The sequence below is a fragment of the Micromys minutus genome (genome assembly GCF_963924665.1).
Source record: "Micromys minutus genome assembly, chromosome: 1".
Lineage (NCBI taxonomy): Eukaryota > Metazoa > Chordata > Mammalia > Rodentia > Muridae > Micromys > Micromys minutus.
Genome location: NC_137969.1, coordinates 123,573,262 through 123,585,458, shown reverse-complemented (window position 1 = coordinate 123,585,458; position 12,197 = coordinate 123,573,262). Strand labels below are relative to the sequence as shown.

The 12,197-nt window shown below is 41.5% G+C and overlaps 1 protein-coding gene across 2 annotated transcripts in view; it reads right to left on the bottom strand.

The window, feature by feature from the left end:
• Window positions 1-316: 316 nt before the first annotated feature.
• SLC30A9 (solute carrier family 30 member 9) overlaps window positions 317-12,197 on the bottom strand; it is a 44,670-nt gene continuing 32,789 nt past the window's right edge. For both annotated transcript variants that reach the window (XM_080936106.1, XM_080936107.1), the window contains exons 13-18: window positions 11,984-12,055; window positions 11,496-11,603; window positions 9,644-9,809; window positions 8,164-8,293; window positions 6,015-6,128; window positions 317-4,196 (exon numbers count right to left, since the gene is read on the bottom strand). In XM_080936106.1, the coding sequence (XP_080792232.1) occupies window positions 4,152-4,196; window positions 6,015-6,128; window positions 8,164-8,293; window positions 9,644-9,809; window positions 11,496-11,603; window positions 11,984-12,055 (635 nt within the window). In that variant the 3' untranslated portion in view covers window positions 317-4,151. The remainder of the gene's footprint in view (window positions 4,197-6,014; window positions 6,129-8,163; window positions 8,294-9,643; window positions 9,810-11,495; window positions 11,604-11,983; window positions 12,056-12,197) is intronic.

The following is a 12,197-nucleotide window of genomic DNA, read 5'->3' as shown; positions in this document are numbered from 1 at the left end:
ACAGCCCTTGTAGAACAAGGCAGATCCACGTGTGAATACACATCTCAAGTCCTCACAGGCCAAACCAAATGCTTGTAGTATCAGTTGTTCCTAAGTGAAGGAAGTATTTGGGCTGGGAGAATGTTCCCTGCAAATGCCACACCAATCATTGTGTCCTAGCAAGCATAAGATACTCCTAGCCATATGCTAACACTTACTATTTAATGTTGTGAAACCAAGAAAACATTTACAACTGTTAGAAGGTGTGAACATTAATTTTTAGGATAAAAAGAGACATCACACATCTTCACTCTTTAGCATAGAAAAAGCATACATGTTCAAAAGCCATTCATTTATTACGGGGGCAATCACCAATTCAGATGTGAGTTGCTCTTACTTATAAATGACTTTAAGGAAAAGTAAATCATGAGAGATCAGGACTCTTAATCTGTCAGTCAAATCAGACAGACAAAACACAAATGTAATAGAGATGAAAATGTCCTTTTTCCATAAAACCAAGTCTGGGGATGAAATTTAAAAATTACAGACACAAAAGAGTCAGACGAATCTTCACTATACGTGTGCTTTCCAAAGTTCCATCTCAGAGGCAGGATGAGGGATTCAGGGGCAACTATCTCAGAATGAACGCTTTACCTTCAATTCTTCGCTTCACTAACTTCTGACAGTTTGGCAAATTGGGGGTCATCACATTAAAGAGAAATGTCAGCAAGGTTTCCACGTGTGATCTGAGAGGATGCTGCAGACTCGCGACGCCTCTCTGGGCTTCTCTGCAGGCCTGTCTTTAGACAGTACAATACTTTTAGCAAAAGTATCTCCCAGCTACAGAACATAAAAGCATCACCGGAGAGCAGTGCACCCCAAATTCAAACTTCCCCTTCTGTTCTCTGGATAATGGAGGGGATGGGTATATTTGAGTATGGGATGTCAAGATTAACTTTAAGAAACTGTGATTCTAATTCAGGGGTTCCTTAGCATTCACTCAGGAACCAACCTCTTTGGCAATGAATACTCCTGGCCACCAAGATGGTCCACTTAATAAGGATTTCTTGGGCTGCCAAGATGGCCCCACAAACCTGATAACCTGAGGTCTACTCCTTGGAACCCATGTAAAAGTGACCAGTGGCTCAAACCTGTAATCTCAGCCTACATGGTGACAAGGCAGGGGCAGCTTGCTATGCAGCAAACACAAGACATAGCCTAACCTCTATATGCTCATCATCAATATTGAATTTTGTGAAACCAAGAAAACATTTATAATGTAACAAGGCTAATGAATGGTAATTCTGTCAGAGGTGTGAACAAAATTTTTTGGGATATTACAATGCTTCAGAAACAAGGGAGAAACAGAACTAACCCCTGCAAAGTTGTCCGCTGACTTCCATGAACGTGCTGGAATGTATATGCACTTGGCTGGCGCGCACACACACACACACACACACACACACACACACACACACACACACACACACACACACCATTAATCAATAAATTGCCTTTTGGCTTTGGTTTTGCCAGACAGGGTTTCTCTGTATAGCCCAGGCTGTCCTCAAACTCAGAGATCCACCTGCTTCTGCCTCCCAAGCGCTAGGATTAACAGCATGATGGCAGATTTCTAATTAAAAAAAAAAAAAAAAAACAAAAAACAATTAAAACCTGAATAACTTGTGCCTCTTTCTTAAAAACTAAGGTCTAGTTTTTCTCAATTTTTTTTGTTTTTCTCTAATTAAATATTTATATAAGTCTTGCTTTGGCTCATAACATTTAAACACACAAATGTGTGTCCCAGCAACTAAACTCTGGTCATCTGGCTTAGCAGCAAGTGAGTGCTTTATCTAATCCACCTCATTGGCCCTGGTTTCAAAATTGCAATTTGGCTTTAGTTGAGAGTAAAAAAAGGGGGTAATTCATTTTCTGGTTTCATACACACTTCTAGACACTGCATCCTTTTATGCCAAATTTATATGAAGTCTCTAAAGCACCAGAACAAGAAAGACATATTTTCAATTATTATTTGAGGTTATATGCAAATCAGATTGAAAAATTCAAAGAAATGTGAAGAACTGGTGTTTTTGTATATGTATGTGCATATGTATGGATTCATATGAGTAGACTATACAAATGTGTGTGGGGAGGGGGTCAAAGGTCAATCTCGGTTCTTGCAGTCCACCTTGTTTGAGACAGTCACGTGTTGATCACATCAAGTTAGCCTGCCCTTGAGATTCTCGGACTCTCCTGTGTCTGCCTCCCGCTGCCCGAGAACACTGGGCTTGCAGACACGTGGAAGCTCTGAAGGATTCAGTCAAGACTTCTGTGCTTCACAGGCAGCAGCACTTCTTTAGGTCCTAAAAAAATAACTTCTGGACATCTGTTTTGAGGATTTAGTCATTGTTAATCCAATTACGTGAAATTTTCAAAAGAGTTTTACTAAGTTCACTGGATACAACTAGCTCTTTCCCATAAGTCAATGGCAGGAAGTGATGAATGCTAAGTGTGAAAGGCCAGGTAGAAGCGGAAACCAGTAAGTGAGTCACGGCAGGGATCGAGTGTGTAAGAGCAGAGAAGCAGGTTCTGGTATTCCTATGCGCTCTGCAAACCTGTTACTGTCCAGCCCAGGCTTTGCACATGCCAGGCAAATACTTTACTAAGGAGCCCTGCCACAGCTCAACAATTCTATTTCTTTGAAAAAAGTTAAATGTTATTACATATATTTTGGGGGAAAGGAACATACCACACCACAAAAGTGGAGTAGTCAGTTTTCTGTATCTACTTGTGGGGGTCCTAGAAATCAAATTCAGGTTGGCTTGGTGGCCACCCAATTTCCTATCTTTAGAGAGCTGAGGCCAGACCAGCTGGGCCTCCACAGAAAGACCCACTCAGACAAGAGCAAAGGAGAGCAAGCATGCTCCTATAGCTGCACATTACAAATTCTCACCATTTCCCCAAATCACTTCTGAATTGAAAACTACTGTGACAAATCCTTTAATCGGAGATTTATTTTTTGTTTCCACATTCTATAATACACGAACCTCCGTCTCAGACCCTGAGCTCAAAGGTGTGTGAGGGTTGTGTGTCCAGCACTCTGCCCTACAGGGCAACTGCCACTCCCACACAGCTCATGAGCAGTTTGGGCAGACAGCTGCAGCTTTCACTGAGCCTGTAGTTAGTAAGCTGAACGTTCTTCCCCTGACATCTCAGTCACCTGAGAGCTATCTGCTTCCATGTGTTCCAGCCACTATGCTATGCTAAACGCCACTTGAACTGTAAGACATCAGACGCACGGTTGGCTCTGACAGCACACAAAACCAGCACACACAATGCAGTCTAAGAGATTTACTGCTCTCTCAAAGCAAAAGGGACCCCACAGTTCAGATTTACACAAGTAGTGCCTTCTTTTAAATAAATTAAAAACAAAATGTTATCCTGCCTATAAAATTATAAATATTCTAGTCCATTTTACAGAATGTTAAAACATTTACAAATGCATTATTTCCCAGTAAATAAACACTATGGCAGTGAAGCCAGTTTTAAAAGTCATACATCTAGGATTATGTCTTTAACATTACAAAAATTAAAGCAAATAAGGAAAAAGGTAAAAGAGAGAAAAGAAATTTTACAACATGGCAACTACTCTGATCTGAAAGACGGAGAAATGTCTTCAGTCCACTCAGTGACTGTGCTGCTGGAGCGAGCGTCTGCGGATAAGGAAGGAGAGCGCACGCCTCTCACAGCAACACTTTCCCAGCTGGGCAGGAAAGACAGCCCTCAAAACACAGTGACTGCTTAAAATCCAGTGAGGTTTAGCCAGAATACTCAAGATTAGAACTTCTGAACTTCAGTGGACCAAGCTTTTCAGTCGTAACCTAAGTTTCAAGTCCACAGGGACACACTGTACCGTGTGAAGGAAGAAAACATGATTTCATGGTTCGACACAGACTGGCTGAATGAGACCGTGGGTGACCTAAGCAGCCAATGTCCCTACAGAAGCACAAAGACATGATCAGGAGAGGAGCCCGAGCCCTGCGGCCTGGTCAGTTGCTCAGCACAGGAAAGACACATCCCATCCGTCTGGAACGGCTCGGCTTCTGGACGGCACTGACCCCTTCAGTGGGGAGGAAGACATTTCCGCGTCCCAAGTGACTCACTCAGCCTATCTATAGGATCTCAAGATCTACGTGTCGAACTTCAGGATTTCGTTTCTGGAAAGAAAAATATTTTCAATTATTCATAGCTAAACAAAACCTTTTCTTCCTGATAAATGGACTGGAGCAACTAAAAAATTTGTTATATTAGCAACTAGAATCCATGTATAAGAAAAAAGATCACTGTGAATATACTATAATTGATACAGGATGTAGCTCTGCCTCCCTGTGTCTGTTCATTTATTAATACACAGATGCTTTAGGATTCTCATATATGTCAAGCATGAAGCACTAAAATCACACTGTCCCTCTTCATAGTGACAACAGTCTCTGCAAAACAGCACCAATCTAAACTAACATGTTTCTAGCACTGCTTGATATAATTTGGTAGTCCATACAGTCTAGGGCAAGTTTGTGCTGAAAAGAAGTGGAGATTAAGTTTTTAAAATAAGTCTGTCCTTGCCCCCCTACCAGACACACAGACACACACACACACACACACACACACACACACACACACACACACACAACTACAATGTTACTGATGATGAAGTGTTGGAACTGAATGCCAACTGTACTCACACCAATGCTCACTGCGATCATAGACTCGGCCTGGGCAAGTGCTTGGCTGTGTGGTTTCATTAAACTTAATAGTGTGATTTGTTGTTGTTGTGTTTTTGCTTGTTTGTTCAAGACACAGTCTCTCTACATAACCTGGCTGTCTCAGGAATCACTATGTAGACTAGGCTGGTATCTACCGTCTCTGCTGGGATTAAAGGCCCACGTCATATAATCAACTATTTGAATGTTCTTTACAATAAAACGGTATTTACAAACAGACACACAGGTTAAGTTTTCCTCTCTAAGCTCAGGCTGGGCAGAGGAGACAGTAGGACAGCACTCACCTCTCGTCTCACAGACTACACAGACACAGAGGGTTCCGCTGTCTTTAAGCCAGCTGCAGCTTCAGAAGCCCCCCCCCCCGCCCTTTTTTTGGCAAAAACCATGAAGTGGCTGGAGAGATTCCTCAGTAGTTAAGAGCACTTGTTTTTACGGGGACCCAGGTTCAGTCCCAAGAAGCCACAATGTAGCTCAGAACTGTCTGTACCAAGGACCAGAGGATCTGGTGGCCTCTTCTGGCCTCTGCAGATACTGTCCATTTGTGGTAAATGGGCAGACATACACATATGTAGGCAAACACCCATACATGTAAGTGAAGGTAATTTTTTCTTTTAATTTATGAAGCAATACTACTAGTAACATAGCTCATAAAGTGGAATTACCTCCAACTAAACAGAAAGCATAGAATAATGTAAGAGCATGTTTAGTATTATATTCTAGCTTTTCTAACTCTTTGACTAAAGTCTGATATTTTCTTTTTATTTTTCTTGAGAATTTTTATTTCACTTTATTTTTCTTTCTTTCCTTCCTCTCCTCCACTTCCTCCTCCTCTTTTTCTTCTTCTTGCATGTGTGTGTGTGTGGGAGGGGTGTTTTTCTGTGTTGCCCTGGCTGTCCTGGAAATCACTCTGTAGACCAGCCAGGCTGGCCTCTCCCTCCCAAGTGCTGGGATTAAAGACTTGCACCATAACCACCCTGCATTAAAATATTTTCTACTTAAAGACAAAATACTTTTTTACCATCTTAGAGGTCAATAGGAAGAACAGCAATAAAAACACAAGAGGTTCAAACCATTATTCTCTACTTCACTGGCTGTGCTCACTTTGTGAATCCATCAAATCTTTGCCTGTGAAGCTGTTATGGGGTAAAAGAGAGCACACATGTGTACATCTGACAGACTTAGCACAGTGTCTACATGGAACCAGAACTCCAACAACAGTCAGCAGAGAACAATTTCTTGACACATAGATCTTACTTTCAGCTCTTTCTCAAGCCTGTCTACTTCAGCTCCTAGAGTATCAATAATATTTTCTCCATGTTTGAGCATAAAGGCTTCTAATTGTTCAGGAGTTTTCACTTCTTGAATTTCCTATAAAGAAAACAAAAGCAGAAAAACAGAATTTTAAAGTTATAGTGGTATATGCATAATTTGCAGCACCATTAAGTCGAATGAAAAATAAATTCAGGTCAAGGCGCTGGATCACCTGTTTCTCAACAACCCAGGAAAATGCTAGCAGAGTGAGCACCGAAAACTAACGCTAACGGCAGACCTTCGCCATGGACTGCCAGCCAGTGGTGTTCCGTGACGTATAGCAGCTAACTTCTACTTCAGTCTCGGAAGTAAACAATGCAAACACATTAAATTTTTTTTTCTCTCGGAATAAATAGCATAGAAAAGCTGGACATCAGCCCAGGGGTCCCAGCTCTGGAGGTGAAGGCAGGAGGATGGAGCACTCAAGGTCTCCGGGTGCAGTGAGCCCATGGACTCTGACTTAGAGGCCATCCTGGTCTACATAGCTAGCCCCAGGCTCGCCAGCCCTACTTAGCCCTCAGAGACTTGTGAGACTATGCAGTGAATCCTGAAAAACCAAACGATGCAATAGAAGGTGCTGTCCTGAATGTGGAAGAGGAAAACTTTGTCATTATGTACGGAAGCCGGAGTGTGAGTTTGGTACTCTTCATCTTCCTAAGTTTAGCTGTCTGTTCCATACCCTTCCCGCCCTAAGGAGACTTTTACACACGACTGGGGCACAGGTAAGAAACCCCAGCAGGCTTCACTTAGGCCCAGCACACATTCCAGGTGTGGTGGCACATCTGTAACCCCAGCACTAGGGAGAAGAAGCAGCACCTTCAGAAGTTCAGTTATCCTGAGGTACAGTGAGTTCAAGGCCAGCCTAAGCTACTCCAGACCATGTCTCAAAGAAACAAACTATAATGAAGCCAAAATACCAAGCCTTTTACTTTTGAATTAAGAACACTTGATGTATGCAAATACTTTAAAAAAAAAAAAAAAAGGATGTGGAAAATTAGAATACAGCTCCTGGTATTTCTGTAAGGACACTCATCCTTCGTAGCAAATGTTAAAATCTGACAAAACAAATAGTAACATTTCTTCTGCTACTGCTGGCTTCTATGCATTGTTTCTTTAATTACAGCCTTTCACTTTTATCTTTGATAAAAAATCCAAAGGTTGCTAAGCCACACACAATATGTGTGTGTGTCTTATTTTTTTAAATTACTTTACTTTATGTGCACTGATATTTTGCCTCCATGCATGTCTGTGTGAAGGTTGATCTCCTGAAGCTGGAGTTACAGACAGTGTGGGCTGCCATGTGGATACTAGAGAACCCGAGTCCTCGGGAAGAGTAGTCAGTGTTCTAACTACTGAGCCACCTCTCCAGTCCCCCTTTTTTTTCATATACAAAAATGTACTTATGATAAAGTTGAATCAACTAATTAGGCACAAAAGGTTAACAATAATAATAACATACAACTATAACAACAGACCTGTAATACAAGTTTTCTGAACACCCCTGTTCCCTGCTCCAGCAGATCAGCTTGGGTAGCACACGCAGTTTGGATATGATAGGGGAAGAGATAATTCATGTCCTGGGAACTAACAACTGTTCATAAGGCAATTTGAAGTTTATGCTTATTTCTGGAATTTTCTACTTACTGTTTTTTTTTTTTTTTTTTAAATTCTGGTAACTTAATCCACAGAAAATAAAACAGTGAAGTGGGTGGGTGTGCTGTTGTATTCTTAATAAGAAAGCATGGATCTGGAGTCAAAGATAAGAATCATGTGACTTCATGTATCTGGTTCTAATCTTAGGCTAATTAGTCTGTTGTCTAAATTTGCCTGTATGCTAGAATGTAAATGTTATTTCGTCACCAAGCAGGGCTGTTGAGAGTAAATTGCATAAAACATGCAACAAGTATTAACAACCTAATGACTTAAGTTTGTTCTTTAGGCTGTCTCTGCTGACTCACTAAATATGAAGTTCTATTAGACTTGGGATTGGGAACTAAGAAGTTCATAACTGAAGTGACTATAAGACCATAAAGACAAAAAGAAACTTCAAAGCTGTGCTCTACAAAAGAAAATGATAAATTCACATACTTACTTGCATCATTTGGTCGAAATCTTGCTTTTCCAAATATGATCTTGTAACAACTCGTCCATCAAAATCGACTTCTGCCTTAAATCTGACTTTCCCTAACCCCATATCTGTGGCTTTAACATCATGAATTGCCCTGTGAGGAAAAACAAACAGTGCATGTGAGTCAGTGTAGCGCATCCATCCTTTCACGGTGAAAGCCCCAGCTTCCCCGGCAGTGCGACAAGGACTTACCGCTGAGCTCCTCACTAAGGCAGATCATGTGTTTTGGTTTCTGTGTGCAATGCCATTTAAAAGTATAAGCATAATAAATACTGTTTTAATAATAACATATATGTGAATTATAAAACTTGTACTACTAATTCTATAGGGCTTTTCTAAAATGTTATTAAGGTTATCTTATAAACCTTTGCATAATATACCCACTTATCAATTTCTCAGCATCTATGAAACCAAAACTTTTGTTGATATCAGTCTCTTTGAGTATGCAAATAACTTTCTTTTCTACCATGCTTCCTCCTCTGTGGTGATGAGGCTCAAACTAGCTTGATGCACAGCGGAGCAAACAAACTACAGCACAAGCGTACTGGCTGCCATGCAGGGTCTTCACACAGCCCATAGCTCCCGTTAGAATAAAGCGGATCCATAGGGCTGATGAGGGCAATGGTGACCGAGCACAGACGTAAGGCAGCCACTCAAAGAATGGCTCCAGTGAAAACAAAACCCAAGGCAGCACCTGCATTTACGGAAGTTAAGTGATTTTCTCAGCATCACTCGGCTAGTGCGAGGCAGACCAGGGCTCCACACTCCACTCCCTCCTCACCCCCTCGCCCAGGAGTTGACTGCACCTCTCTGCCTCCCAGAAGGGAGAGCAGATGAGGCATCTACTGCTTTGCTTTCCTCCAAATCCTAACTCCACAGAGCGAATCTTCGCCAGAGAAAACACGAGAAAGCTTCTATCTGCAGTCAGTCCAATTTATAGATTACATGAGAAATAAAGCCAAACACCAAAGATAACAACCTGAGGAGGAAAGATTTGTTTTGGCCCACAGTTTAAAAAGGAAAGTGCACCAACCACACCCATCTTCATTACAGGACCTGTGACTTCTCCATGAGGCATACAGATGGGAAACTTGTATGTACTGTCAAACAGAGTTGACTTCATTTTTCCTGCATGTAGTATGTATCATCAGTGCCTTCGGAATCTAGATGGAGGCACCAGGTCCTCTGGAACCTGCGATGTGGGTGCTATGAATTGAACCAAGGTCCTATAGAAAAGCAGCCAGTGCTCTTAACCCCTGAGCCATCTCATCTCCCCAGCAACCAAACTTTTAAATCTTGTTCTCTTGGGGAAAAAAAAAAACAACTTGTATGTAGGGAACCCCTTATAAGTTCCCTACATATACATTCTTCCCTGTGTAACAAAGAGTTTACTGTGTGTGTGGGTTTGTGTGTGACCCAAAGGACATCACTAGTCAGGGCTGACCTTACTGATGGGTCGCTCTCCAGAAGTTCAGTAAGCCGCTGTACTTGCTCTGGTTGGATGGATCGTCCTAGGAGTGCTTCTGTGTTAGTATAGATGAGGAATGCCGAGACCACACCTAGTAAGGTGCCCACACCCAAGGAACCCAGGCTGTCATACAATGGATTGCCTAGAAGAATCCAGAAACCAAAACATTTCCTATTACTCCAGTGAGCCTTAGAGAGCAAACAAGGACATTTAAAATTCATTCCTCATTCCCTGAGTTACTTTTTTTAATGACTGTGAATAGTTTTCCTATTCTACAAGACAAAGTTAGCTGGGGCATGGTGGTGTATACCTTTAACCTCAGCACTTAGGAGCAGAAACAGGTGGAGCTCTGTGAGCCTGGGGCCAGCTGAGCCTCCATTGGAAGCTCTAAGCCAGCCAGGGCTACAGAGTAAAATCCTGCCTCAAGAAAATTTTTTCTTAGAAAACAAAACCAAACCACTTTAGTGTTTGTGTGCGTGCTTATATATGCACGCCATAGTATATGTATGGAGCTCAGCAGACTATTGGGGGAACCTGGTTCTTTTTTCTACTACATAGGTCCTAGGGAGTGAACTCACATCATCAGCCTTGGCCCCAAGTGTCCTTAGCTGCTGAGATATCTCCATAGCTCTATTTAACTTTCAAATCAGGAATATCAGCATAGCCTTTGATCCCAGTACTTGGGAGGTGAGGCAGGTCGACCTGTCTCTTCTGAGTTTCAGGCCACCTTGAGAGCCAGAAACCCTTTCTCAAGAGAAAGAGCATTGCACATTAACAATTTATGATGAGTAGCAAGCTAAAGGTCAGCCAGATCATCAAATGGTACTTTCTGAACACTACTTCGGGTCACGGTCAACAGTGGAGAATGCGGCTTTAGCTCACCTAAAGTGATTCTAACTAAGCCAGAAGGCAAGAAAGAGGTTGACCCTAGAGACTCTGACATCACAAGCTGAATGAGCTCAAATAGCTCTCATTTTAAAAAACAAAATGAACTTTCTCTCCCACTTTTGGTTCTCAACACACTTAACAGCCAACAAAACGAGCAGGAAAGAGCCTGAAGAAAATTATTGTCTGGTACCAGGAGCAGGAAGACAGGTGAACAAGAGCTTCAATACATACATATTTATTAAAGTCTCTACACTAGCTTAATGACCTGTGACATTAATTAGTAAATAGCAGCCATATTGTCATAGGCAAGGGACTTAAGAGTTCATTCAGAGGGACCACAGCTCTGACTCACCACCACCAAGGCCTATAATAATCTACTAATGCTTTTCAATATTTCTCATCTGGAGATATGAACCCTAACTCAAAAAAGCCTGCATACTTTTACTGACCAAATATCTTACCATTAAAGTCTAAAGTTACATTAGGAGTTAATCTTCACACCCATCCATTATAGCATTCCTTAGTCGCCTGCCCAGCCTGCCTACTGGTCCCCTCCCTCCTGGTGAACAGCCTTCCCTTTGCTTTCAAGTCAAGAGTTCTACTACCTTCTCTTCCCTTCTTCCTTATTCTTTAATAGCTCTTCCTCTCAGCTAATGTTTTTTTTTTTTTTTACTTTCAACAACACCAACACACACCTGCACACACACACACACACACACACACACACACACACACACACACATCTAGATTCCGTGGATGAAAGAAAATAGGCAGTATTTGCCAGAATCAGGCTTATTTCACTAAACATGATGATAGCCGGTTCCATACAAATAAACAAAAAAATTAGTATGGAATTAATATGTAACAATCTGACCAACTTCCCATATATTAGAGAATTAGGTAGTAGAAGAAAACCATGTGCAGTGTAAGATATATTTACCTGTTATGGAGGTAAGGCCCATGCAGGTAGCTGCTATTATCACTCCTAAGACAGCTGCAGTGTCCTCCAATAGAATAACATTTGTACTTGGATCACGACTCTCCATGACTTAATCATTGGGGCAAGAGACAAGAAAGAAAACTTGTGAAAATTTAATTTGACCCATTAGAAGTCATTTCAATAAGCACTCATCTGCTAATTAACACAAGAATGTATGAGAGACCATAGTTTTAAAACCCTATTTTTTTTTTATCTTAAGTGCTAATAACATACAGTCTTTCCAAATGATACAGGCATATGCAGAATTATAACGGCTCACCTAAGTCCAGAGAGAAAACATTCCTATGCTCAAAATTCTCTTTTTAACAGAGCTGATTTGCCTTATGGGTGCCACACAGAGAAGACACTGAGGCTTGCAGTAACAAAGCAACAGCACTAAATATTTTCGCAGATGAAGGGAAGTAAGTACTTGGTTCTAAACTACATACCATACTTATAAAATGATGTCCCCTTGGCCTGAGCGCTCCTGCGAAGTTCATTTATGGCAACGAGAAGTGTTGCTGAAAGAAAAGCATCCTATCAGCAAGGAGGAAACTTCATGTCTCCAGTTTTTAAAGATGGCATTTCAAAAGATAAATAAATAAGCATACCACACTAGCATTAGAGTCTGCGACGAGAAAGGCTCGGTGTTACTGTCACCAT